The sequence below is a fragment of the Eleutherodactylus coqui genome, chromosome 7 (assembly GCF_035609145.1).
Source record: "Eleutherodactylus coqui strain aEleCoq1 chromosome 7, aEleCoq1.hap1, whole genome shotgun sequence".
NCBI lineage: Eukaryota > Metazoa > Chordata > Amphibia > Anura > Eleutherodactylidae > Eleutherodactylus > Eleutherodactylus coqui.
The window spans coordinates 73,282,901-73,308,833 of record NC_089843.1 but is presented as its reverse complement, the minus strand read 5'-3'; the positions used below and the strand labels follow the sequence as shown (position 1 = coordinate 73,308,833).

Below are 25,933 nucleotides of genomic sequence, written 5' to 3'. Positions count from 1 at the left end.
TCAAGGATGTAAGATAAAGGCAGAGCTATACTTGTAGTTATACAGTTCCTTTTATAGCCATCAACAGTCTATTCCATATCACAAGACGGCAAAGCTGTGGTTGAAAAAGTCATACACCAGCACTAAAATTAGGGATTCAGTCAAACCCCACCCAAAAATACATAACCCTTCCTATCCTTACAAGTGCTGCACCTTCTTACATTAACAAGTCCAAACTGCCCCATAGAAATATGTAATCTAATTCAAGTAGTTGTCTACTTGGTTGATGGCTGATCCTTAGTATAGCACCATCGATATATGAGAGATGGGGTTCCGAGAGTCCAAGAACAGCGCCCTACAGACTAGTGTGCTTGTGTCTGGTACTGTAACTCAACTGTATTTACAGTGCGGTGCCAGGATAAACAATGTAACTTGTGTATTATTTTGCTCACATCCATTATGTCAGCCATAAGTGAAAAGTTACCTACCAAATTTCCACCATTTTGACAAATGGTTTATCCAAACAGCTAAAACATCAGTCTGAACAAAACTTTTATTACAGAACATTATAGAGAAATAACAGAAAGTCCCACTATTTTACAAGAACATGCATGGGTGCAGCTAATCAAATATGAATCCATGTTTCTAACATGGGAGTATCCCATACAGACAATTCATGATGCTCAAAGAACCAACAGTCTTCAGAAATATTGCATTTCAGTCCTATGTGAGGCCTTCCTCATGGCGCATATACTGGAATCTATAAAATTATACAGACAGTATAATGAGTAATTGAACTGAACTCAAGAACTGCAGCTAATGAATAATAATGTAACAACCAGACACTGTACCGTGATTGATCTAGCAAGAGTCACCCAGTCGGCGTTCATAACATTCTTATTAATATAGTCTATTTATAATCCAAATTGTGGTATGAAATGTTCCTTCCAACAATAACATACTTTGATTGACTTAATCACCGTTTAGAAATGGCTCAGAGTATTTTTTTCGGTGAGAGTGCATTAACCACTCATGTTGGGGCAGTAGCAGTAGCAGAAATGCTTATGTTGGTGTAGGTGTACCTGGACAAAGAAGCCCCGGTGGTCCTGCCATCTTCTTCTCCTACTCCGGGCACCATCCCTCTGTTTTGAACATCTCTTTTTGAGCAACAGCTGAAGGTAGCCAGAAATCCAAGCCGAAATCGCTTGTTCATAAAGCAGTAAATAATTGGATTGACACAAGCTGAAGTGTAGGAGAGTAGGTGAATGAAAGAGATGGGCGCTCCAGACAGAAGGATTCCTGCAGTGTTGGCATCAAAGGCTCTCCAGGCATTGACACTGAAAATAGGAGTCCAGCAGATGAAGAACAGGATGACAATGACAATCAACATGCGGATAACTCTTTTCTTTGCCACTAAGTTGGCAGCTGAGCTGTTGCTGCGAACTCTTTCAATTTTAGCACTGCTATGGACGATAGACAACTGATGCATTTCTACTTTCTTCTTCCTTTTTGTCTTCTGGAGATAACAGCCATCTCCATTTTCTAATTGATTACTGCTTATGCTGCTTGTCCGTTCTGTAGAGAGGAGGTCAAAGAAGGAGGAAACAACTTAATAATGAGTAATATAAATACACAAACCAACAAAATAACTTGTACTGTCCAGAGGAACAGATATCCGGACATCTGCTTGTTGAGTTACCTAACAGTGTTTACAACACGGACTGAATGGCATTAATTAGCTTGTTATTTAGTAAGGAACAACATGACCTACACACAACTCTAATATGATTCAATGCGTTCATTTGCTTTGGAAATTTTAAGTCTGAGCATCATGGAATTTTAGTAGAGGGTATTATTTTGTTGGCTTAGTTTCATTCAGTGTCTAATAACTTAATGACCAGAATGACTGCAATTTTCAATTATTACTCACCAACTTCAGTGTTTATAAAAAAGAAAACTACTTCCATTAAAATATCGTGGGCTGAGATCACCTGTTACATAAGCAGATATCCATTCCATCTTGGTTGGTTGTAAAAAGCATGTGTGCACCACTAGCCATAATAGCCATTACTGCTACATAGTCTGAAGATAAGGGGGAATCAGTACAAGTCCACATTAGAAATGGTTTAAGTGTACTCAAAGGTAGTAGGCCCTTCTTCATTAATAATGGAAGTGAAGACCAGAAAGTGGTGATTGTGATACTGCCACTGGACAAGAGGAAGGAGGATAGGGCATGGTGTTGTGCTGGTAGGGATGGGTTGATTAAAAGGGAATGGGAAATATTGAAAGATACAATTAAGGTGAAAATATTGCAAGGGATTGTGAAAAGTAAAATTCACATTTGTTAAATTTGAACTTCAGAAAACACATGAAATCATAGCCACCACTCCATAATCTGGTCCACAGGAAAAATGTAGTATTACATGGTGGCTATTCAAATGAGTGGTTTATCATCATGTAATACATGGGTGTAAGAACCACTTTTTGTTAAGAACCACTTTTGCTAACAGAGGTGGGATCCAAGCAGAAAGCCCCCTCTATGATGTCTTCATGAGACAACTACTTACTTAAAATATAAGCCCTTCCCTGAAAAGCATCCTGAAAATTTGTAAAAGAAAAAAAAATGTATACTCACCTTTTTGCTGCAGCCGGAGTTCAGCCGCGTCCGGCCGGCAGTTCTCCTGAACTGCTCTCTGTAATATTCAGCAGGCGGGGATTTAAATTCCCTGCCTGCTGAATAGGCTGCCTCTGATTGGTCACAGCCCTCACCAATCAGACACAGCTCTCACTCACCCATGCATGAATTCATGAATGGCTGAGTGAGTGCTGCCTCTGATTGGCTGAGCACTGTGACCAATCAGAGGCAGCTCTCAGTTGTCATTCAATAGCTGTGGCACAGCTGTGGCAGAAGAGAACAATCTTTAGTATATGTTCTCAATGGGGTTGGCGTTGCTCCTGCCAGCCCCATTGAGCGCATATACAAGCACCGAATTGGTGTGTCATATAATTATCGGCACATCCGCATCAAAAACGGACATGTGACCGATCCCATTGCTATACATTGGGTCTATATATCTGCAGATCGCAAGTGCGTCTGCAAGTCGGACCCAAAAACGCCCGTGTGACCGAGGCCTCAGGCAGGTGGGGAAAATTGCTGCAAAGTAAGAATTCTTTCAAAATTAGAAGTGTTAATTGTTTATTTTTTGTCAATTTACAAAATGCAAAGTGAATGAACAGAAGAGAATTTAAAATTTATATTTGGAGTTTTGCTTTTAAAACAGCCTTAATTCTTCTAGGTACACTTGCACAGTTTTTGAAGGAACTTGATAGGGAGGTTGTTTCAAGTATCTTGGACAACTAACCACAGATATTCTATGGATGTAGGCTTGTTCAGATCTGTTCATCTCCTCATGTAACCCCAGGCAGACTCGATCATGTTGTCTGGGCCTTATCATTACTTCCAAAGCTCCCTCTTTTTCTTTACACTGAATATAGTTGTTAATGACATTGGTTGTATGTTTGGGGTCATTGTCCTGCTGAAAAATAAATTTGGAGCCAATCAGACACCTCCCTGACGATACTGAAAGATGTATAAGTATCTGCCTGTATTTCTCAGCGCTAAAGACACCATTAATCTTGAGCAAATCCCCAACTCCATTTGCTGAAATGCAGCAACAAACTTGCAAGGAACCTCCATCATGCTTCAGACACTCATTATTGTACTACTCTCCAGCTCTTTAGCAAAGAAACTTCCTTGTGTTACAGACAAATATTTCAAATTTATGATTTCAAGAGCACCTGCTGCCATTTGTCTGCACCCCTTTTCCTAATAATGAATTGAGGCTTGCAATAGAGGCCAAAAGCAATAAAAAAAGCATTTGGGAGTATGTCAAAGCCAAAAGAAAAGTCAAAGATGCTATAGGATTTTTACAGGATGAAAATTGTGAATTGGTCAAAAAGTATGTTGAGAAGGCCAAACTTTTAAATTCCTATTTTGTATCTGTTTTCTCTCAAAAAGTAGATGTAACATCAACTGATTTTTCATGTGCTACTGGGGGAATAAAAGAATGCAGGCTATCTATAAGCAGAGAGCTGGTGAACACTTAGCTAACATATGAATTCAAGTCTGCAAGTCCAGATGAATTACATCCAACGGTAATAAAGGACATAGCAGAGGTAACTGCTGAATTGGCGTAATCTTTGAAAATTCCTAGAGAACAGAAGTCCCAGAAGATTGGAGAAGAGCAAATGTTTCTCTATCTTCAAATAAGGAAATAAAGAGGACCCAGGAAACTACAGGCTTGTATACCAGGAAAGATCTTTGAACAAGTTATTAAACAGCATGTATGCAAGTACTTGGATGAGAATGGAGTAATTAACAAACAAGTCATGCCAGACAAATCTAATTTCCTTTTATGACAGAATCACTGACTGGGTTGATCAGGGAAATGCTGTAGATATCACATATCTTGACTTCAGTAAAGCATTAGGTATCTCACACCATCCCTATTGAAAAAATGACCAAATATCGGATTGACAAGGCAACTCTTAGGTGGATTCACAACTGGCTGAGTGATTGTACTCAAAGAATAGTCATAAATGGCTGCACATCCAATTGAAAGAATGTCTCAAGTGGAGTACCACTAGGCTTGGTCTTGTACCCAGTGTTGGTCATGACTATCAGAATGGCATTTAACAGGGAGAAATGCAAGGTCCTACATCTGGTGAAGAAAAATTAGAAAAAAAAAATTCACATACAGAATGGGAGGAATTGAGATAAGCAACAGAACATGTGAAAAACACTTGGGTATAACAATAGATTATAGACTGAACATGAGTCAACAGTGTGATGTAGCAGCAAAAAGGAAAATACAATTCTGAGGGGTATTAAGAGAAGCATGGAGTCTAAATCACGTGAAGTAATTAGTCGCCTTTATTGCCCGACATTCGTCCTGTGTAAATGGACCTTTAGTCAAACTTCATCTGGAATACTGTGTCCAATTCTTGACACTCCAATTTAAAAAGTAAAAAAAAAAACATAGACAAATTGGAGCAAGTTCGGAGAAGAGTCACCAGAATGGTGAGTGGACTGCAAACCATCCCCTATGAGGAACGGTTAAAGGGTCTTGGCATATATAGCTTGCAAAAAAGAAGGCTGAGAGGAGACTTAATAGCTGTCTACAAATATCTGAAGGGCTGTCACAGTGCAGAGGGATCAGCCCTGTTCTCATTTGCACAAGGAAAGATTAGAAGTAATGGGATGAAACTAAAAGGGAGGAGACACAGATTAGATATTAGAAAAAACTTTTTAACAGTAAGGATGATCAATGAGTGGAACAGGTTGCCACAAGAGGTGGTGAGTTCGCCTTCAATGGAAGCCTACAAATAGAAGCTGTACAGATACTTGTCTGCAATGATTTAGTGAGTCCTGAGCAGGGGGTTGAACCAAATGACCCTGGAGGTCCCTTCCAACTGAATTCTATGATGCCAATGTTTTTGTGGATAGTTGAGTTGCTTGGCCTTGTTTCTACATTGGAAGTATGTATTTTGGCCCCAAATCATCCATGAAGACCACTTCTGGCCAAACGTCTGCAAACAGTAAATTGGTGTGCATGGGTTCCACTGGTTGCTGCTAGTTCTGAGCGGATAGTAATACTGGACATCTTCTGATTTCGAAGGAAAGTTAGCATGATGTGTCTTTCATCTGCTGCACTGTTTCTTTGGCCTACCACTGCGTCTACGGTCATTAAAGGGGTTCTGTCACTAAAAAAGAAAAATGCTATACTTATCTATTCCTCCCCATCAGTCTACTTACCAGATCTTCACCTCCCCCATGTTCTCCTGTCTCCTGCAGTCCGGGGGCTCACTTCACCTCCAGCTGCCTGATTCTTCTCCTTCCTGTGAGGTTGGCAGTCTGCCAATGTACATTACGTCACAGCTCACAGGCCAGCAGGAGGACTGCCTATCTTCTTCAGAGATTGCTCATGCGAGCTATCTCTGAAATAGATTACAATTCCTTCCTAGGCAGTGAAGCTACAGCACAGGGATGTGACCTTCACTGACCCAGCAGGAAGGAGTTTGTGATGAGCAGCCTTCATAAAAAGCTGGGCCCAGCCTGCAGTGAGCTGACCTGGGGCACTGGAGAAGCTCAACCAGGAGAAGATGTGATAAGGAGACTGACAGGGAAGGAATAGGTAAGTTTAGATAATTTTTCTTTAAATAACAAAACCCCTTTAATGTTGCCAACCACAGTCTGCTTTGAAATCTTTGCCTGGAAGAGACCTTGCTGATGCATTACAGCTACCTTGTGTCTTGCTGCTGTACTCAGTCTTGCCATGTATGGCCTGTGACATGAAATTGTCTTTCACAACCTCACCTTTTTAGCAGAGTTTGGCTGTTCCTCACCCAGTTTAAAGCCTCCACAGCTCTTTCTGTTTCAGTTAATGACTGTGGTTCAGGCTACATATGAAAATGCTGATCATCATCAGTTGCTAGGTATTATTGGTTAATCATACATCTGACTATAATCCTACAAAACCCTTGACTTGGTGTAAGCGTATCTAGAAGAATTGATGCTGTTTTGTGGGCAAAGGGTGGTCACACCAAATGTTAGGGGGTTATTTATAATCCTAAAAGTGGTATGAAAAGTTGCAAATTTTGTCACAAACTTGAGGCTGGATTTATATGAGTGTATGCGTATTTGTGCACGCATTTGCGCATCGAGCGTTGCATATTTGCATGTTCATCAGCATTTTTTACAGTACTTTTGGTGTTCACAAGTCATGCACAATTGCGCACTGATGCTCTCAGCCAATGAAATGGCCAATTAGTTTAATGAGTTCAAGATGTGTTCTTTCCATGTGCAAATGCACTGAAAACAATTAAGCATGCTGCATTATTTTTTTGCGCAACCAAATTGCTCACGCCAAATATGCGCCTGTGAATGAATCCATTGAAATCAATGGGTTCTATTTTCTGTGTATTGTGTGTGCAAATATTTTGTGCACAAATAGACACGCAAATACGTCCGTTTCAATCTTACTTTGCCTTTACTTGCACAAAGGTTAATTTACATGTACGCCGACTCACACTAGTGTTGGGAAAGGTGGGCGAGGCTTGTCGAGATGGGGCGTGATGATAGTTTTAAAGGGGTTGTGCCACAATAGACTTTTATCACCCATCCATAGGGATCTCTCCGCTGAGACTTCCACTAATTCTGAGAAAGGGGGTCCTATGTCCCCTTCTTCTTGTCACTGAGGACTTGGTGCACCCAGCCACAGTAACGTCAAATTGAATGGAGCAGCACTGAGCATGAGCAACTGCTTCTTGTCGTTGCTGGGAGTGTAGAAAACACAAAGTAAGGATGAGAGGGGAACATGGGAGACTCAGCAGTGAGACCCCCACAGATCAGACTGTTATCACCTGTCCTATGGATAAGTGATAAAAGTAAATTGTGGTACAACCCCTTTTAGAATAATTTATGCCAGAAACTGTAAATTATATTTGAAATCCATTCCTGCTCATAGCTGCATAGATTTATCATTAGGTACATCACACATATGGGGGAATCTTATTAAGACCGGTGCTTGAAACACAGGTCTTAATAAACTCCCTCCATAGTGTGTAATACCACATCAGTACTGAATCATACTGCTCGCAATACAGTCTAACACGTAGTTCTATACTGTGCACCGAAATTCATGGATAAAAAAACATTTATTCTGCCATAGTTTTTTTTCTTACAGCAGTAATCATGCAATCTAAATTTCACGGATGGAGCGCTGTGAGGGCTTTTTTTTGTGTCGAGCTGTAGCTTTTATTAGTATCATTTTGGGGTACATACAGCTTTTTGATCACTTTTATCACATTTTTGGGGGGGCAAAATGAATAAAATATGATTTTTACCTCCATTTTTTAAACTTTTTTCATTTTTTTGCAGTGCAAGATAAATAATGTGTTCAATTTATTGTACAGACCATTACAGATATGATACTAAATATGTGTTGTTTTTTTAAAAAACTTAATTTGTGAGGAAGGAACGCCAAAAAAGGTTTGTTTTTTTTACATTTTTTGTGTTTTTTCTTACACAATTTTTATTCTATTTTTAAGTAATTGTAGGGGACGTGAAGCATAAAAGCTCTGACCGGTGTGATAATGAATTATAGTACTTCTGCACTCCAATGCATTATCACTCACAATAGCGATCACAGGCCACGGCTGGCCTGGACATCAGTGTCTGGTTGCCATGGCAATCCATCGGTCCTTCATGATCATATAGTGGAGGGCCGTTGACATCACAGAGGTTGCACGCTCTCCCTGTGAAGCCTTTATATGCCGCAATCTACATTGTTTGCGTCATGTAAAAGGTTAACAGCGGGGACCGATGATCTCACTGATCCCCACTGTTGCAGCAAGAGGCTGGCTATCAGTCACAGCCGGCTTCCACTGCAGGATGATGCAGGCTCATTTCTGATCCCATGTTATCCACAGGACATAAGTTTACATCCTGTTGCTTTAACCACCATCCTGCCAGGACATAAACTTACGTCCTGTGGTATTAAGGGGTTTAAGGAGGTTACTATCTGATTTTCAGCTACTATTATACTGTACATACTGACCACTTTTTAATGCAATTTTAGTGGTCTTCCTAAAGAGGTTTTCTGTATATAAAGTGGATCTTCTGGTCTCTTGGTTACACATTTTAGTGGCTGGACAAAGAAAAAACAAAGGTAAGTACTAGAGAAGGGGGGGCATTGAGATTAGGCTTAATTTAATTAGAATTAGCATTTGACTTGATCAGATTAATAGAAAAATTAAAAAATGATTAATTCATTTTTAAGAGGAAACATAATCTTCTATTAGAAATGAAGATTCCCTGAAGATTCGGGTGCCGGCACGGAGCGGGGAGCTGCAGGGGAGAGCGGGGAGGTAAGATCTTTCTCTCCCTCTCTCCCGCCCGCTCTCCCCTGCTCCCCGCTGCGACTCACCTGTCAGCCGCAGCGGCACCCGAATCTTCAGGGACGAGCACAGCGATACTCGGATAAAGCAAATTACTCGAGCGAGTAGTGCTTTTCCGAGTACGCTCGCTCATCTCTATCTTCTATCATTCCGTTATAGTCATACTATAATTTACCAAATAGTTTTATGTTTCTGTAATCTGCAAAGCACAAAAGATCACTTGCAGGTCCTTCTGTGCAGATTACAGAACGCCATCTAAACATACAATACAGTGTTATTATGGAAGATATTGTTACCTTTCTTCTGATTTGCATCAAATCGGATTCCTCTGTATAATTCCATGGATATTAAGGCATATGCAATAGTCATAATGATCCCCGGAACAAGGAAGAGGATCAGCAAGAGAAATATATACCTAAGATCATAAAGATAAAAAACAGTCACATCTGAATAGTTTAGAATGAGCATGTAACAAGCGGTGTCACTGAATCGCTACACTGAATATTAAGAACGTTATAAAGAGTTGTAAGAAAAAGTAATTGAACCCTTTTGAATTACCTGGATTTCTGCATTTATTACTAATAAAATGTGGTTTAATTGTTCTCCTAATTGCAATTATAAACAGACAATCTAACTAGATTAATAACAGACAGACTGCTGTACCATTTATGTTTTTTATTTAGCGTATTGAGTAAAGATTCACTGTGCAAGGGGAAAAAGTAATTACACAGGCCAAGAATCTCACAATTCTCATTTGCCCGAGTGAACGAGCTGGTGACGTCATCTCAGTGCAGTTCTTGCGCACTAATCGTTCAGTGTTTCACATTCCTTTGTGGGTTGGGAGGAATGTCGTCTCTCCTTAATGAGAGCACCCAGAAGGTGTGTGGAGACACCTAGTGGGTGAGTGGGTCAGGAGGGGCATCATCTCTCCCCAAGGAGAGCACCCAGAAGGGGTGTGGAGACACCTAGGAGGTAAGTGAGGACACTTATAAGGCCATGCACGCTCTTCTAGGTAATATATGCAAATAAAGAAGATGTAACAGTACCTCTGCAGCGCCACCTCTTTAAACAAGTCTTTAAGACTATGATTAGGAATAGGAAGCCAAGCCAGAAAACCATACACAGATAGCTGTTTCGGGCTGTTTGCCACCAGCAACACCACCTTGAGGGCATAGTGTGGTCTTTGATTTAAATCTATGCTCAGTTATATGTGAGTAAAGATTCCCAGCGTGCTAACTAATCAGTAGAGTCTGCAATGGAGGCGCAGAAGTCAGGTGAAATCCCTGCCTGGTTCATTTTTATAAACGTCAGGTGATCCACATTATCTCTGGACAGGCGGATGCGTCTGTCAGCTTTCACCCCCCCCCCCCCCAGTTATGCTGAACACCAGGGCAGGCAAGCACCCCTAGAGCATTTTTTGCAAGCTCTGGCTACTCTCCCAGCTTAGACAAAGGGGCCAATGCCATGTCTGAGTATATCCACATGGGAGCTGATATACTCTTGGACCATTATGGATAAGTGCTGCCTGTGACTGTCAGTCCTACTGTGCTTCTGCTGCAGGCTGCGATGGGCCGAAAAACCTATGCCACAGCTCTGCTAGTCTTCCCCTGCCCCTGATGGTGGTGTTGTTGCTGGTGCAGCTTCCTGAGCTACAGAGCTACAATCCATTGCGGCTGAATCCCTGTGGCCATGGGGAAATTCTGTGCTCAAACTGCTTAACAATCTTTTCTGACACTGTTGCATTTTGAGGTCCCTCTCCACTGTTGAAATTAGATTTTCATTTTGACCTTGTAGTGGGGATAAAGAAGGGTGGCTACCCACTAATTATTTGATGTTTTCATGGGGGTTCCTTAAGGTGATGTCCCTTATTCCTCAGGGTCAGGCCTAAGATTATCCTCTGGCTGTTCCTGCCATTCACGTAGAATAGCTGGGGTTAGTGATGGATGGAAGGAACATTGTGTAGCCCCCTCTTCAGCCTCTGGACCTATATTATCCCCCTCCTCTTCTTCCTTCTCTATACTTCCCACATTAGTGGAGAAACGTGGTGGAGAAGACACCCCCCCCTTTCTTGCCCAAAGCCACCCTATCTGCGGTGTTGAGTAATGACGGACTGGCCAAAGAGTTGTGAAATTTGTATCCCTGCCTCCTCCTCCTGTGACAACAACACATTGTCCCTACGGCCCTGCAGCATATGTTCCAGCAGGCAGACAACAGGGATGGTCATACTGATCAGTGCATCATTAAGACTGACCATTTTGGTCACTCCCTCAAAGCAGACTAAAACGGCACATAGGTCTTTGGATTGCAGCAACTCAACAGGTGTCAGGTAACCAAACTTAACACAGCGCCTTTTAACAGCATAGACTATCTGATACTGCTTGATTGCTCTCAGTTGATGGCTTATCCTCTGCAATGTATGCAACATGGAATTCCACCGGCTAGGCACATCACAGTAGAGACGGTTGGGTCTTTCTCTCTCTTTCTAACAACAGACCTTGTTTAACATAAGCATATAAATGTGATTCAACTTCTGTGTCCTGTGCTCAACTGTAAAATGACTGCTAGTTACACTGTGCCTATGTTATACATGACTTGGTCATATGATGCAAGCATCCAATGCAACTGCTGACCATATGCAAGATGTAAGACACATTTGGGGATGTCATCAATGTGCCTTAGCTTCTGATTGGCTGCAATCTGACCTCTGTAGTAAGTATTTTGAGAAATTTGATTTTCACGTGATTTTTCCCAAAAATCGAGTTAGACTTATCAGATTCATTTTGGCAAAAATCTGATTGATTTTATTGCTGGCAAATCAAGACAAGCAACACCAGTCATCATTATGGCAGGTCCTGCCTTCCCTTCAGGCTACTATCCAGTCTTCCGATCTCTATGTATCTATCATCCCTGTTTCTACCCCTCAACATGGGAATATTACAAATGCATGGTAGTGTAGAGATTTAGTGCTTGCAAAAGATCATGAAGATTCTGTGCCTGAACATACTGTTCCAAGGGCTAAAAGGATAGCTGAAATCTGCTATAAGGAAACCTTATCTTGTGACATTTCGCCTCTTGGGTTTCTTCGGCCTATATCTGTGAAGGAAAATAAATTGGTGTAATGACTATGTGGACTTGTTATCCTTACCTCCAGCATCTAAGGACTTTGTGTCTAGGCTGGATAATTCAGGATGAAAAATTTGAGGAAGAAAGGAGGCGTCCAATTGCTTGGACCTTACAATGCTCGATCGAGTAATTGCCCTTAGCGAGTATGCTCGCTCATCTCTAGTTTTAAGTAATGTTCTGGATACAAAATTTCGTAACGAATGTTCAGAAATCTTCCAGCATTTAGAAACTGTTTTGGGGGTTTCAAAAATTTTGAGGTCTTGGGTGATTTTATTATGACAAGATTTTCCGTCAGTTGTCAGTTTTTCCAAATTTCTGCTGGATGTGGATGTGGGCCTCTGGCTTAACCCTTTGCAATCCAATTTTGGATTCAGGGTTCCCTAGGAGGCTTTATCTTTTTGCCATTATAGAATGGCGCCATTTGCTGGCTAGAGATAGTACTGCAGTACGGGACATGCTGGAAAGGCCCCCGACAACAGAGCGGCCAGTAATATACTGTAAGAATACCCAGCCGGATGTATTCTGACATTGGAGCTGTACAGCTCTTCAGACGTCAGACAGTGGATTGGAAAGGGTTAACATTTTCTTGATACAGGAACCGTCTGTATCTAATTCCAAAAGCCTGGGTTATTCTACATGTTCTAGCTTGCTTAAAAAGGCACTTGCTTTGCTTTGCTTAATGAATCTCAGTATCAATGGCCTATTAAATGTAAATATAGACAAGAGTGCTCATTATAGGTTAATTAAAATATTGCACTTGACAGTGGTCCTAGTGCATATGTGGACAGCAGAAAATAACTAATTAAACTGCAAGATACCAGATCACTGATGTGTTTCAAAAACAGCTAATTGATTTCAACTGGAACTATGTAAAACCCAATTTCCCCTGTGAAGGCGCTGCAGGGAAACTGAATATTTACTGAACAAGTGAATGCTGGGCATCCAAATGCTGTAATCAGTGTATTTTTGGATCATCTTTTTAACAAAAATTGATTTTACAAAGCGGAAAACCCCTATAAGGATGAACTCCCATGATTTCTTTTCCATTTATTATATAACCAACCCCCAGTACATATAAATCAGCTAATATTACCTTGTTTGGTTATTCCTTTCTATCTGAAAAATTCCCTTCAGTTGGGTTACGTGATCTCATGGTAACCCCCCCCCCCCCCCCCCCCACAGGAATTTCTAACCTTTATGTTTTCTAAAAGGGGTCTTAACTAGAACTTCCTGTACATGAAATTACTTGGCTTGTACCATGCATACTGTTCTCAGGGGGACAGAAACTCCAATTAAATTACTGCTGATGACTAGAGGCTCCTGTCGCACAGTTATAATAGAGGAGATCACAGCTTATCCTCCATAACTGTATACTTATGGGATTTAGTTTACCTCGGTGAATGTAGAAGTTAATGATATTTATACTGTTCACCCAGTATCAGAAATGGTATAGCCAATAGCTAATGCAGTGCTGATGCATTTTTGGGTTGATGTGAAAGTGAAACTAAGAGTCCTTTTACACAGGACAATTGTTCGGCGCTTCAGCATCTAACAGTCGTCCCAGCGATGCTCGCTCCAGTACTGTCTCACAGAAACGAGGATCACTCAATGAATGAAGGCGGAGCGGGTCAGAAATCTCTTATGGCTGCCTGCCTCCATTCACAGTAAACAGGCACTCGTTCGTAAATGAATACACGGGCTGATCTTTGTTTGATAGAAACATATGTTATCAATGGAGTGTTTCTTCAAGAATTTTCAAAAAATGATTTCATTACTAAAAATTAAGCTGTGCAAATTATGAAAAACTAGTGAGGTCAAAATCAATGAGATCCCTAAACTTTATACTTTGTAATACTATTTTATACTTTTATTTATAGCATTAATGCAAAATATGATCCATTTGGAAAGTAAAAGAGAAAAAATACAACATGAACAATTTTTAGAAATTTTCACATTTTGCTCTATAGTTTAACGCACATTACAAAAGTAATGCAATTAGTGCAAAGTTCTATGCAAGAATCTATAATTTTATGTTGGTAATACTACTGGGTGTCACGTCTAAACAGGATGCGATGGATCTGTAACCTGAAATACTACTGCAAATGCACACCCAACAGTGGTAAACAATAAAGACAACTGCAGCAAGGTAAAAGCTGTCCCTAATAAACTGCACTCAAGCCAAGCACCAGGCCAGGCTAAATAGCTCTGACAAGTTACCCACAGGTGAGGCCAGGCATGTCTCACCTAATACCACTCCCACCAGAGCCGGAAGACAGAGAAACACACACAAGACCTGCACCAGACTATCTAGAACAGAAGTAATCCCAGAACCGCCGCAACACTGGGTCACTCCAATTCTTGTGTCACAGGATCAGCTAAGTCTGCTGCCAAAAGATGAGTAAATAGAGCTCAAGACCGTGACATCCAGTGAACAAACACACTGTGTAGTCACTTTATTAGCTAGCTCTTTCACGATTGGAGCTTCCTTGTATGGAACTTAGGCACGTGACCCTGAAGTACAGCATAAAAACAAGTGAACAAGTTTTCTCTGGACAAGTTTCAGTGCAAGTTCACATCTGAGTGACATTGAATGAGGCCTGGTCATTGGTGCTAGACTAGCCAGGGACAGCATTTTAAAATCTGCCAACCTTGTGGGGTTTTCTTGACAGCAATGTGGAAAGTATACCAGGCACTTCTATCATTGTTACTGGTGCTGACCACTCTGCTCCTGTCACACAGGTATAGTAGAGAATATCTCAGCTCATCCTCCATGACTGTATATTTATGGTCTGTAGCTTAATTAGGTGAATATAGAAGGTAATAATTAAACTGTCCCCCTAGCAGGCAGAAATGGTATAACCTCTAGTAAATGATGTGTTAATGCATCATGGGTTTGATTTGAAAGTGAAATTAAAAAGTGGTTGCAATACATAGAGGTGACCTCCAAAATAAGACAGGGAATCAGGTAATGGAAGCTGGGAATGAAAAATGTGTTTTCACCAATATAAGTAAACCTGGACTGGCATGATCAAGATAAAACATTGAGCGAAAGGGGATTCTGTGGAGATAGGCAACTTTTTCGTGAAAAGGACCAGAGGAGCATGTAAAGAATCATTCTGATGAACAGGTGATGCACAGTCAAGCAAAATTCAGCTGAATACTATGGTGGTGCTCCAACTTACATGTCCAAATGCACAACTCATCGTTCCTTTGTACAGATGGGCTATAACAGCAGATGATTAGTTAGAGTGCTATTGCTGTGTAACAGAAAGGAAAGACTTCACTGGACAAAAGATGGCAAAAATTGGATCACTGAGCAGTGGAAAAACCTTGATGATCAAATGCATCCATATTACTGTTGCATTGTGCTAATGGAAGGGTCAGAAATTGGTGCAAGGAGTATAAATTGATGAACCCTTCCTGTCAGCTGTTAAAGAAGTTTTTCTTCAGGATAGGTCATCTATAGTTGATTGGCCAGGGTCCACTGCTCAGGACTCTGGCTAATCTGCTAAACAAGTGCCAGCAATCAGCTGTGCTGCTCCGACCCCAGTGTAGTGGCCGACGATTGTAATTGCAGGACAACTCTCATTGAAATCCAATAATGTTTTTTTTGCAGATTGCTTTCCAAATTTCGCACAGGAGATTTCTGTTTGGTTCTTTTTTTCGGTCCTATAAACAGGTAGATTTCTTTGCGCAAATGGAAAGCAGATGCCAATATGTGAAATATACCAGGGGTAGTATTGACCAAGAGAATCCAACAGTGTGTTGTAGATCTTCTTGGTTTCCAGGGCCCATGTTGTGTTTACATTTAATGTACAACTTTATTTTTACTGGCGAAAACACATTTTTACATCTCTGCCTCCCTGACCTGATTGCCTGTCTTACTTTGTAAGTCTGACACAATGCATGCACTTCCATGCAGTGAAGCCCCTGTCTGATGCTTATCAGACATCATCTTGAGAGTAAGATTTTTTACTTTCACTTTCAAATAAATCCTATGATGCATCAACACATCATTAGCTAGAGGTTATACAATTTCCGCCTGCTAGGGGGACAGTTTAATTATCATTACCTTCTATATTCACCTAATTAAGCTACAGAGCATAAGTATGCAGTCATTGAGGATGAGCTGTAATTTCCTCTATTATACTTGTGTGCCAGGAGCTGTGTGATTATCCCCAGTAACTATGATAGGAGTGCCTGTATGCCCCTGTAAGCATGTTCTGTGATAGGATTCATGCAACAGCATCCCACAGACTAGAGAAATGGACTAGTTTAACGTAGTATCATAGTATGTAGGACCAAAAAAAGACATATGTCCATCTAGTTCAGCCTATTACTCCCCAATGTTGATCTAGAGGAAGGCTAAAAAAATCCAGTGAAGTAGAAGCCAATTTTTGCACATTTAGGGGGGAAAAAATCCCTTTTTAGCCTCTATCTGACAATCAGAATAATCCCTAGATCAACAACTCTTGAAGTTTCAGGCAGCACGACCAAGTATATATGAGCTAGTCAGAATTGGGATCACATGATCATCTGAGGAAAAAAAGCCTGGGAGTTTCAAATAGAAGGGAATAAGGTAATACTATCCTACTTATATATACTGTGATGATAGCTATATCATAAATGAAACAAAATCACCGGAATGGCCCTTTATTGGTCCTTATTTTCTGATTGTATTTTTTTTTATTCTGTTTTCCGTATATGACAATGAGCTTCTCTGATCTGTAGACAGCTGTTGCATAGATTTGCTTTATAACAGTCACATGAACATAAGAACCCTCAGTAAGAAAAAGACTCATTGGCATCCCGGGGACAGTGCTGCGGGCATGCTCTGTGACCTGTGTAGAGGTCATTGTGCAGAAAAGAGCAATTATTCAATATATCATTTATAAAATAATGTTTTAATATTAGGCCAAAAAATTATTTGCAGGCAGTTCCTGTTATATGGTTGTGTTCATTACTAAGGCAAAAAAAGGATCCATTCTTACCATGATTGCTGGGTGAGGTTGTTGGGCCACTCAAGACGACACATGTGCCCAGTTGTATTTTCATACTTTGGGAATGGCACTAAAGTGCTATAAATTGGGTAGGGTGACATGATTGTAAATGAAAGGAACCATGTAACCGCAATCACCTTCAAGGCATGAGACTTTGTCTGCCATACTCTTGACTGTAGAGGCTTACAAATTGCACTATATCTTTCCAAAGATATGGCAACTAGATTGAATGTTGACACGCTTACGGAGATACCTATCCAAAGAAATGAAAATACATTATCATCTCGTGCATTAAATAACTGATAACACATTGGGATGTTGTGGAACATGCATCTTACATTGACATCACATAACCCTATTAGTAATGAGGAGCTGATATGATCAGATGCTATTTAGGTGCTCTGAATAATGTGGATCTCACATCAGTTTGGGTAGACAAGTACATAAATATATATGAGATAGTAAAAGCGTGTGTTAACTTAAAGGCATTCAACAGAATTAATAAATAACTTTGAAATTCTTAAAACACCAGAGAAAGCATCACTTGCAAAACTGTAAACCAATTTTTTATCTTGTAATACCAGTGTCATAGCTTGGCATTGCTTCACCCATGGCAAAGAACCCCTGCCCTAGACCTTTATATAAATACCCTGGCAAAGGCAGAGTGGCTTAGTGGTACCTCACTGGCACCCGGGGCACATACAGCCCCACCCCTCTGCTTAGAGCAACCACATCCAGGAAAACTAATGAAATTCGTACTGGTGCCTCAGAGGCGACATCAAGGTTTTTACATTTTTTAACTTCCTATTACTAATGCAACTAATGCAAAAAATGGCTACGGCAGTTGGGATTTGCATGAAAGAAAATGTTTAACAATCAACAGTGCTTGTTGCAGTCAGATGCTCACTGAAGAGCTGAAGTCTAAAATTCAAACAAAGAAATAGAAAACATATCTAACTCGAAATTCGACACACAAGGAAGAGACCACACAGTTGAGGGTATGGAAGGGAAGGGGAGAGAAAGAAATTGAGAATTCAAAGTCTGTCACTTAGTCTAGAAAATGTACATTAGATTAGGGGTCAACCAGGAAAGTTCCCATTTATGATATCCAAGGGGACTAGACAACTTCAAACTTTGATACGGTATCATTTACTATGCTGGTGAGCCAATCGCTGACAGTTATCCACCCTAGTTTATTCCTAACCCGCTCTAATGGGATAGAACTAGTTTTTGAGCTGCTGGCTAGAGTCATTTGAGCTGCCAAAAACGTATAGTAAATCAACTTTCTGGCGGTTTTTGGAACATCATGGATAGGAATATTTAGCAAGGCTTGTGTTGGATCTTTCTTAAGATTAACATCAGTAACAGAGTAAATCATATGGTAATTATGGATCCAAAATCTATGATTAGTTGAGCACTCCCACCATATATAATAGATTGTGCCCACCTATCCACACTTTCTGAAGCAAAACGGCAATACTCCAGGATACATGCATGACAGTGTAGCCAGTACCATATATAACCTAAGCAGGACTTTCTATCTACCTTCCACATATTGATGTCCTAGGGCAGTTTCATATCTACGTTGGAACCTCCAGTTGGAGGTTCCGTCGCAGATCTAGCTCAAAATACTGGAAAAGCGCTGCATTATATATAAAGGCCAACGGCTGAGTGGAAATTGAACAGACCCCATTATAGTCAGTCCTGTCCTGAGATGGAGCCATTCGGCCGAACGAAGCAGGAAAACAGAACCCGGGCACAGATATGAAACCACCCATAGCCATGGTTTGCGCTAAACTCCCCCAGTGGTCAAGATCCAGCACCTTCCTGATATCCACTGCTGCGTATAAGGCAAATTATCTGTCACAGACAAAAGCAACTTAGAAATTGTGAAAATATCTTCCCTAATCTCTGATGGGTTTAGACAAACAGATTCAAAAGAGGTTTTTGAAGTAATGCCAACATTATCAACTAAAAGTTGGAACTTTTAAATACTGGTGCTGTTGGTTTATGGACAGACCTCAAAGAGAACCTGGAACGTAGTCGATATCACAGGGCCACTGAGCAAAGCAAGGCCGGACATCATATAGCTGGCCTTCTTTTAGAAGGCAACCATGGGAGGTGATCTACAGTGAATCCAGAAACAGGTGCTACCTCTAATTCTACCCATATCTAATAATATGAGGTATTTCTAGGCTGCCCTGACCTTGTGAGGCAAAAAAGTCTTAGTTCTTATGCATCTTTCCTGCATGCCCCATATGAATTTCCAAAGTTCACTTTGGAGGGATTTTAACTGTGCCAGAAGGACCTTAATCGGTAGGGCCCAAAAGACATGAACCAAGATATTCATTTTGGCAGAGGCTCTCCAGCCCAGCCAAGACAAATATAAGTTAGACCATCTTTGCAAATCATCCTGTTTTGCTTTAAATAGTAGCAGGTAGTTGGCCCCATATAGAGAGGAAGTTGAGAGAGTAAGTGTAACACCCAGATATGGTAAGCAAATAGTCAAAGTTTAACTAGAGAAGTTTCACCACCCTGAGGTTGGTGTACACTGAAAATAAGGAACTCTGATTTAGTGTAATGTAATTCCAGGTTTGAAATGTCAGAGAATCTTTGCAGCAAATGGTATAAATTAAGGAGAGTGGTCAGGGGGGAAGAGACCATAATGAGCAGTTGCTGACAGTAATAGCGCAAATATTAGGACATAGCCAAATAGAAGACACCAGGGACTCAATAGCTATGATGAGATGTGGGGGGGGGGGGGGGGGAGGGGGCATCCTCGCTGAGTATACTGCATTTTTTTCCGTTACAAATATTTTTAGTAAAAGAGGAAACTATGTTTGCAATCAAAATTATTCAACTGCTATTGCAAATTACATTTATTTGCCACATTAACAAACTTCCAGCTGTTTGCTAAAAGCATTAAAGCAAGCAATTTAAATAGCTCAGCACAACTAACATAACAAGTGGTTTCTCCAAATTCAACACAAAATGCAATTTTTAATGAATACTGCAGTCTGAGGGCGAGCACCCACTGGCGTTTTTTTACCTGCGTTTTGCGTTTTTCCTGCACAGGCATAGAGATAACATGTGTTCCTGTCCACTGGCGTTTTTTTTGCGTTGCGTTTGCGTTTTTAACATAGGAACAGTCAGTTGCATATGTGTCCTTATTTTTCTCCTAATGCACCCATGAAAGTCAATGGAAATTAATGGAAAAGCCGCGAAAACGCCGCGAAAAACGCGCGGAAAAATAGCGGGAAACGCGGCGAAAACGCTGCGGTTTTTTCCCACGGAAAACGCAAACGCCAGTGGGTGGGCGCCCTTAGAATTATTCAGCCTTCCTGACTAGAATCCCCCAAAAGAGCACACTAGATGCAAATGATCAATGGCTTCATTAGTTGCATCAGGTGTTCTTGAGATAAAACACATCAAATACCTGGACTGGATAGGGATTTGTTAGCTGTGATGTTTGATTACATGTGAGAAACATGGCTAAGTCAAGAGAGTGGTCCAAAGCATTGACAGAAGAGATCATTACCTTACACAGTCAAGGAAAAGGATACAAAAAGATAACAAAGGCACTGAATGTTCCTAGTCTGGGGATAAGTATAGGTGGTGCAGAGGGTGCAGTCACACCTTGGCCCAGGAGCTCTAGGAGGCCCATAAAGTCTCTCTTCCCCATATTGCAAACCAATATCAATATGAAGCTTTATAGTTGGGGGCCCAGTTCCAGATTCTGCACTGGGACTTAGCAGCTTTAGGTTATGCCTCTGTTCCTAGTAATATAGTTGGAAGCATAGTTCACAAGTTCAAAGTTAAAGGAGCACTGGCTACATTACCAGGATGTGGCAGAGAGAGGAAACCGACTGCCACCAGATTCCTGAGGAGGCAGATGGTCATAAAGTCTGAAATGACTGCAAAAGATGACCTGCAGCAAGATTTAGAGGCAGCAGGCACAGTAAAGCACATACTAAACGGTGAAGGTCTTCATGCCCGAACTCCAAAACGTACACCTCCATTGACCCAAGAGCACAAGACAGGTTAGCTCCATATGCTCAAAACCATATAAAAAAGCCACATGAGTTTGTGGATTCTGTTCTGTGGAGTGAAGAAACAAAACTAGAGCTCTTCAAGCATATGGATCAGAAAAATGAAGCATACACTGAAAAGATCACTCAGTCTACGGTGAAGCAGCACAGGGGCTTGGTGATGTACTGGGGCTGCTTTGCTTCCTATGGCACTGGAAACATAAAGCACGTGGAGGATGAGATGGATTCAATCAATTATCAGTAAATCCTAAGAGAAAACGTCATGCCTTCTGTAAGGAAGCTGAAGTTTGGGCGTCATTGGTCCTTCCAACAGGACAATGATCCCAAACATACCTCCAAGACCACCAAGGCTTGGTTTCAGAAGAAGGTCTGGAAGATTCTGGAGTTGTCGTCACATTTATCTGACTTGAACCCCACAGAAAATCTTTGGTAGTATGTGAAGAAGGCAGGTGCAGCATGCAAATCCCAGAATATTATTGTACTGCAAGCCTTTGCCCATGAGAGATGGGCTAAGATTTTTCAGGGACACCATCAGAAGCTGCTGTCTGGCAATGCATTATGTTTGCGGTAGGTCATAACAGCAAATGGGTGCTATACTAAGTAGTTGAATTTGCAGACTGCAGTAGTCATTAAAAGTGCCATTTTGTGTTGAATTTGGAGAAACCACTTGTTATATTAATTGTGTGGGGCTATTTAAATTGTTCTTGCTTAATTGTTCTTTTTTTTTTTTTTTTACAAACAACTGAAAGTTTGTAAATTTGGGAAAAAATGATTTGCAATGGGGGTGTATAATTTTGTTTGCAACTACATGCATGTTATTGCTTTGATTGCTTTGTTACTGCTAATGAACAGTACAATATTAAGCTTTATGAGTACTCTATAGCTGAACACTGTACATCTGCATTTAGATGACACCGATTCTTAGATGAAAACATATCACACATGCTGTAATGAGAGCAATAGACCAGGGAGGAATTAGATACAGCTGCTGCACTGAGTTAGGCCCCCTGTCCACAGGCGAGGCGGAATATTACTAGCGATATTCCGCCGCCGGGGAGCAGGGGAGAGAACTGACAGTCGCTGTGGTGAGCCTATCTGACAGATACGCTCACCGCGGCGAATTGCAGCATGCCGCAATTTGAGTCCCGTGAGCGAAGAATCACTATGATTCTCCACTCGTGGACAGGGAGCTGCGCTTTCCAAAGCAACACTATGGCAAGCATGCACTGCTTTACTCGTGGCCATATTATCGCCGTGAGTAACGCAATACACTATCGCCCGTGGACAGGAGCCCTTAGGAAGATGTTTATGCAGCAGAGAGTAGTTCTGGGAGAGAGAGGGACAGAGTCAGAGGGAGCACTATAAATTTGAGTGGCACTATCAGAGGGGGAACAGTCAAGGGTGTACTATAACTGGTAGGGTCACAGGGAGGAACTATTTTCTTATAGGACAACCAATATGGGCACTATTATTTTTGGGGGCAATAGAGGGTGCACTATTAATGGAACCACAGAAGGGTATTAATTTGTGGAGCCACAGAAGGGGCACTATATCTTTGAGGGCCACAAAGGGGGCATTTTACTTTGTAGGGCCACAGAGGATGCAGTAAAACTATGAGGGTTCACTGGGGAGGTAGCAGTAAAATAGAAACAGTGTGCAGAGGCGAGTTGAGATTGGAAGAAATCTCCATGGCAGTCTGGGCACAGATTAGCATTGTCCCTTTTGGTTTTTCTTCTCAATCAGAGGAGACGTCACCTGTGATCGTTGGAGGTAACTGCACTACAATTCCTATCACTGTGTAAAACTGGTAACTGACTATTATATGGTGATTGCATTATTAAAAGCCACACTAGAACTGAACAGCTGTGTCTAGGCCCCTAAGCTTGCCTTGTTATAAAAGTTGTTTTATAGATATGCTATGATATATATTTCTCTGTATATGCCCACAGCGGCATACATCACCTATTGACTCCCATTGAAAAATATGTATACTGCACAAATATTTTTTTGGGGGGGCAATTCTTAATTTTTCTGTATGGGATATGTGTGGGGTCCAATGAGTTCTATGCACACCCATGCTTTTCGCTTTGATATTGTCTGTGGCTTATTTTGTTAAGCATTTATATCGTACATAACACCATGGAAATTATAGAGACTTCTATTTGAATGACCAGAATGGAAAATTGTTAAATGGTCCTCCTATATTATGTAAGTCTAACAGGTTAATTTTATTAATTGGCCAAAGGGGAAAACAAATTTCAATGCTCCAGGTGCAGGCAAAGATAAAATTTGTGACCGGATAGATAGAGCTTGAAGAGAATAAAATACATTGACTAAAGGCACAACCCTTCTAGTCAAGAGTCATATTGCAATGAGGGAATTACCTAGTTCTTCTTTATTAGTATGCTTAAAACACCCAGCAATCAACGCGTTTTGGAGGCGCAGCCACTTCTCCAGAAATGGCTGTTAATATGTGGAAAATGTAGGAAGCAGGGTTTCCATTGCACTGTAGAGCAAAATCATGGGTCACCCTGAAACTCCCCTAATGTCCAGGTCCACCAAAAAAATTATCCCAATCCAATATCACAAATAAATTAGTTGGTCTATAGCAGCACACAGCCTTACCACAGTCAAGGTGGGAAGCAGGACACGATGCACACTCCCTGTACAGATCCCGACCACAGATCCATTCGTCAAGGCAATCCAAAAGAGTGAGCAGGAGCAGCAACTGGTGCATCCTCATATGCAGCCTTTATTAGCTCCACATGAAGGTCTTCATGTGGAACTAATAAAGGGACATCCTTGGCATATGAGGATGCAATAAGTTTTTTTGCACCAGTTGCTGCTCCTGCTCACTCTTTTGGATTGCCCAATCCAATACCAAATGTTTCAATCCATATGATGTGGAATAAAGCTAATTTATTACAACAACCTATCGGCCAAGGAGATAGTGGTGTGGGTGTGGACAAAATGTTCATATGATGTCACAGTGCAAGGCAGCTCAGGTCAATGTATGTTAAAATCCTATGAAAACTGTAAAGTTTCCAAAAGTAATTTTCATCAGTGCTAAAATAAATCCAGAAATGTATACAAGGGCGAAGAGGTTCCAAGTGCAACTTGCTTAAACTGCTGAGCTTGTTGTTGTCATCTATCTCAAAGAAATCCATACTAGAAATTCAATACTATCTACACTGCAAATATACAGATAGCTCAGGAAAAATACATTGATTTCTATTGGGATAAAGTAAAAAGCTCCAGAATACCAAATGAGTGTACATCCTCGAATTAGTAAAGTAGCATAAATCAAGAGCTGCCAAGTGGTTAGAAAGAAATGAAGTAGATAGAACATCCAACTAGAAGACGTCATGATCAGAGCAAAGCTATTGGCATGATCCCTATGTGACGGCACAGGGAATCCTTTTGGATTTGTATTACAGAGCTGTAGGAACTCTGTGTTGCTGTTTGGTGTCTGTCAGGCACAGTTTTCACCACTAATCTAATAACTAAAGGTGTGGGAGACAAAAGCTGGTGCCCTGGCACAACTCTCTAAAGAAAGTCGTAAGGCAATAGGATGAAATATCCAACTTCTCTTTTATTTAGTGAAATTAAAAGCCAGCAAAAGATACTCATTTTGGGGTGAACCCCTTCATCAGTTAAGCCAGGAGAAATATCACTCTTGGGGTATCGGCGGTATGAACCCAAAAGTGCTGGTGACAAATTTGAGCAGAGATGATTAGTGCTGTCATACCAGAGGAGAAGCAGGAGTGAAACGCGTATCTTTTGCTGGCTTTTAATTTCATTAAATGAAAGAGAAGTTGGCAATTTCCTATTGCTTTACGACTTTTATTGGAGTGTTGCACCTGGTCGCATATTTAGTCTGCCCACCATTGGTGGATCACCTGGCTGGCAGCAACTCCACTTACTTTCTATAACCCTTGTCAAGGCTATTTGAGCCCTGGGTATACACCTGGGTCTCAAGACTTAAATATTTTCTTGGGTTTGCTCAACTCCCTTCCACTCTTCTCCCTTATAAATAAAGGGGTTTGTCCCAGAGCCTAAATGCGTACACAGATCCGTAGTGTCAGAGCCTTCACTTCTGACCCGATTCTGACACCGATACTAATGTCATCAAGGCGACTGATTGTTCAGATCACATTGATAACTAAGCCAGCCCTGTCTCTACATTGCCAGAGAGATGGACTATACCATGTGATCCAATGTCAAAACTGGGTCAAAAGTGAAGATTCTGACACCTTGGTCCGTGTAAGTTTTTAAGCACTCCTGACAACCCCTTTAGTTTTATGTAATAGTTTTGTGATAACATGTAAACTTTAAGAGGTTGTCCTAGTAAATATCCTCAGGATAGGTCATCAATAGCAGATTGGCAGGAGTAGCCACCACCCAGGATCCCCAGGGATCATCTGTTTTCCTGGGCTACAGTCTTTGTGTACTGATCTGCCTTGCTGCAGGTGTAAGAGGAAACCCTGCAAATGCAGATGCCAAAATAAAGCTCCGACCCAGGGAACAGGACAGGACTTCCGGAGGTAGGTAGTTGTGTGAGAAGAGTGTGGAGAGTGAGAAGACAGCGGAGAGAGTCACCAAGTACACTGGCTATCTGTCCTTGAGCAGGAGTGGCTGAGAGGCTATGTGGACTGCTAGTTGTGTCCCAAGGAGCGCTGTGCTCTGAAGGAGTGCTGAGTGTTAAAGGGGTTGTCCCGCGAAAGCAAGTGGGGTTATACACTTCTGTATGGCCATATTAATGCACTTTGTAATGTACATTGTGCATTAATTATGAGCCATACAGAAGTTATTCACTTACCTGTT

At 41.1% G+C, this 25,933-nt stretch overlaps 1 protein-coding gene across 1 annotated transcript in view; it reads right to left on the bottom strand.

Moving 5' to 3' along the window:
- Positions 1-978: 978 nt before the first annotated feature.
- The window catches only part of CCKAR (cholecystokinin A receptor), a 61,869-nt gene continuing 36,914 nt past the window's right edge, over positions 979-25,933 (bottom strand). The window contains exons 3-5 of the mRNA XM_066574628.1: positions 17,052-17,313; positions 9,234-9,352; positions 979-1,554 (exon numbers count right to left, since the gene is read on the bottom strand). Coding sequence (XP_066430725.1) covers positions 1,010-1,554; positions 9,234-9,352; positions 17,052-17,313 — 926 coding nt within the window. The 3' untranslated portion in view covers positions 979-1,009. The remainder of the gene's footprint in view (positions 1,555-9,233; positions 9,353-17,051; positions 17,314-25,933) is intronic.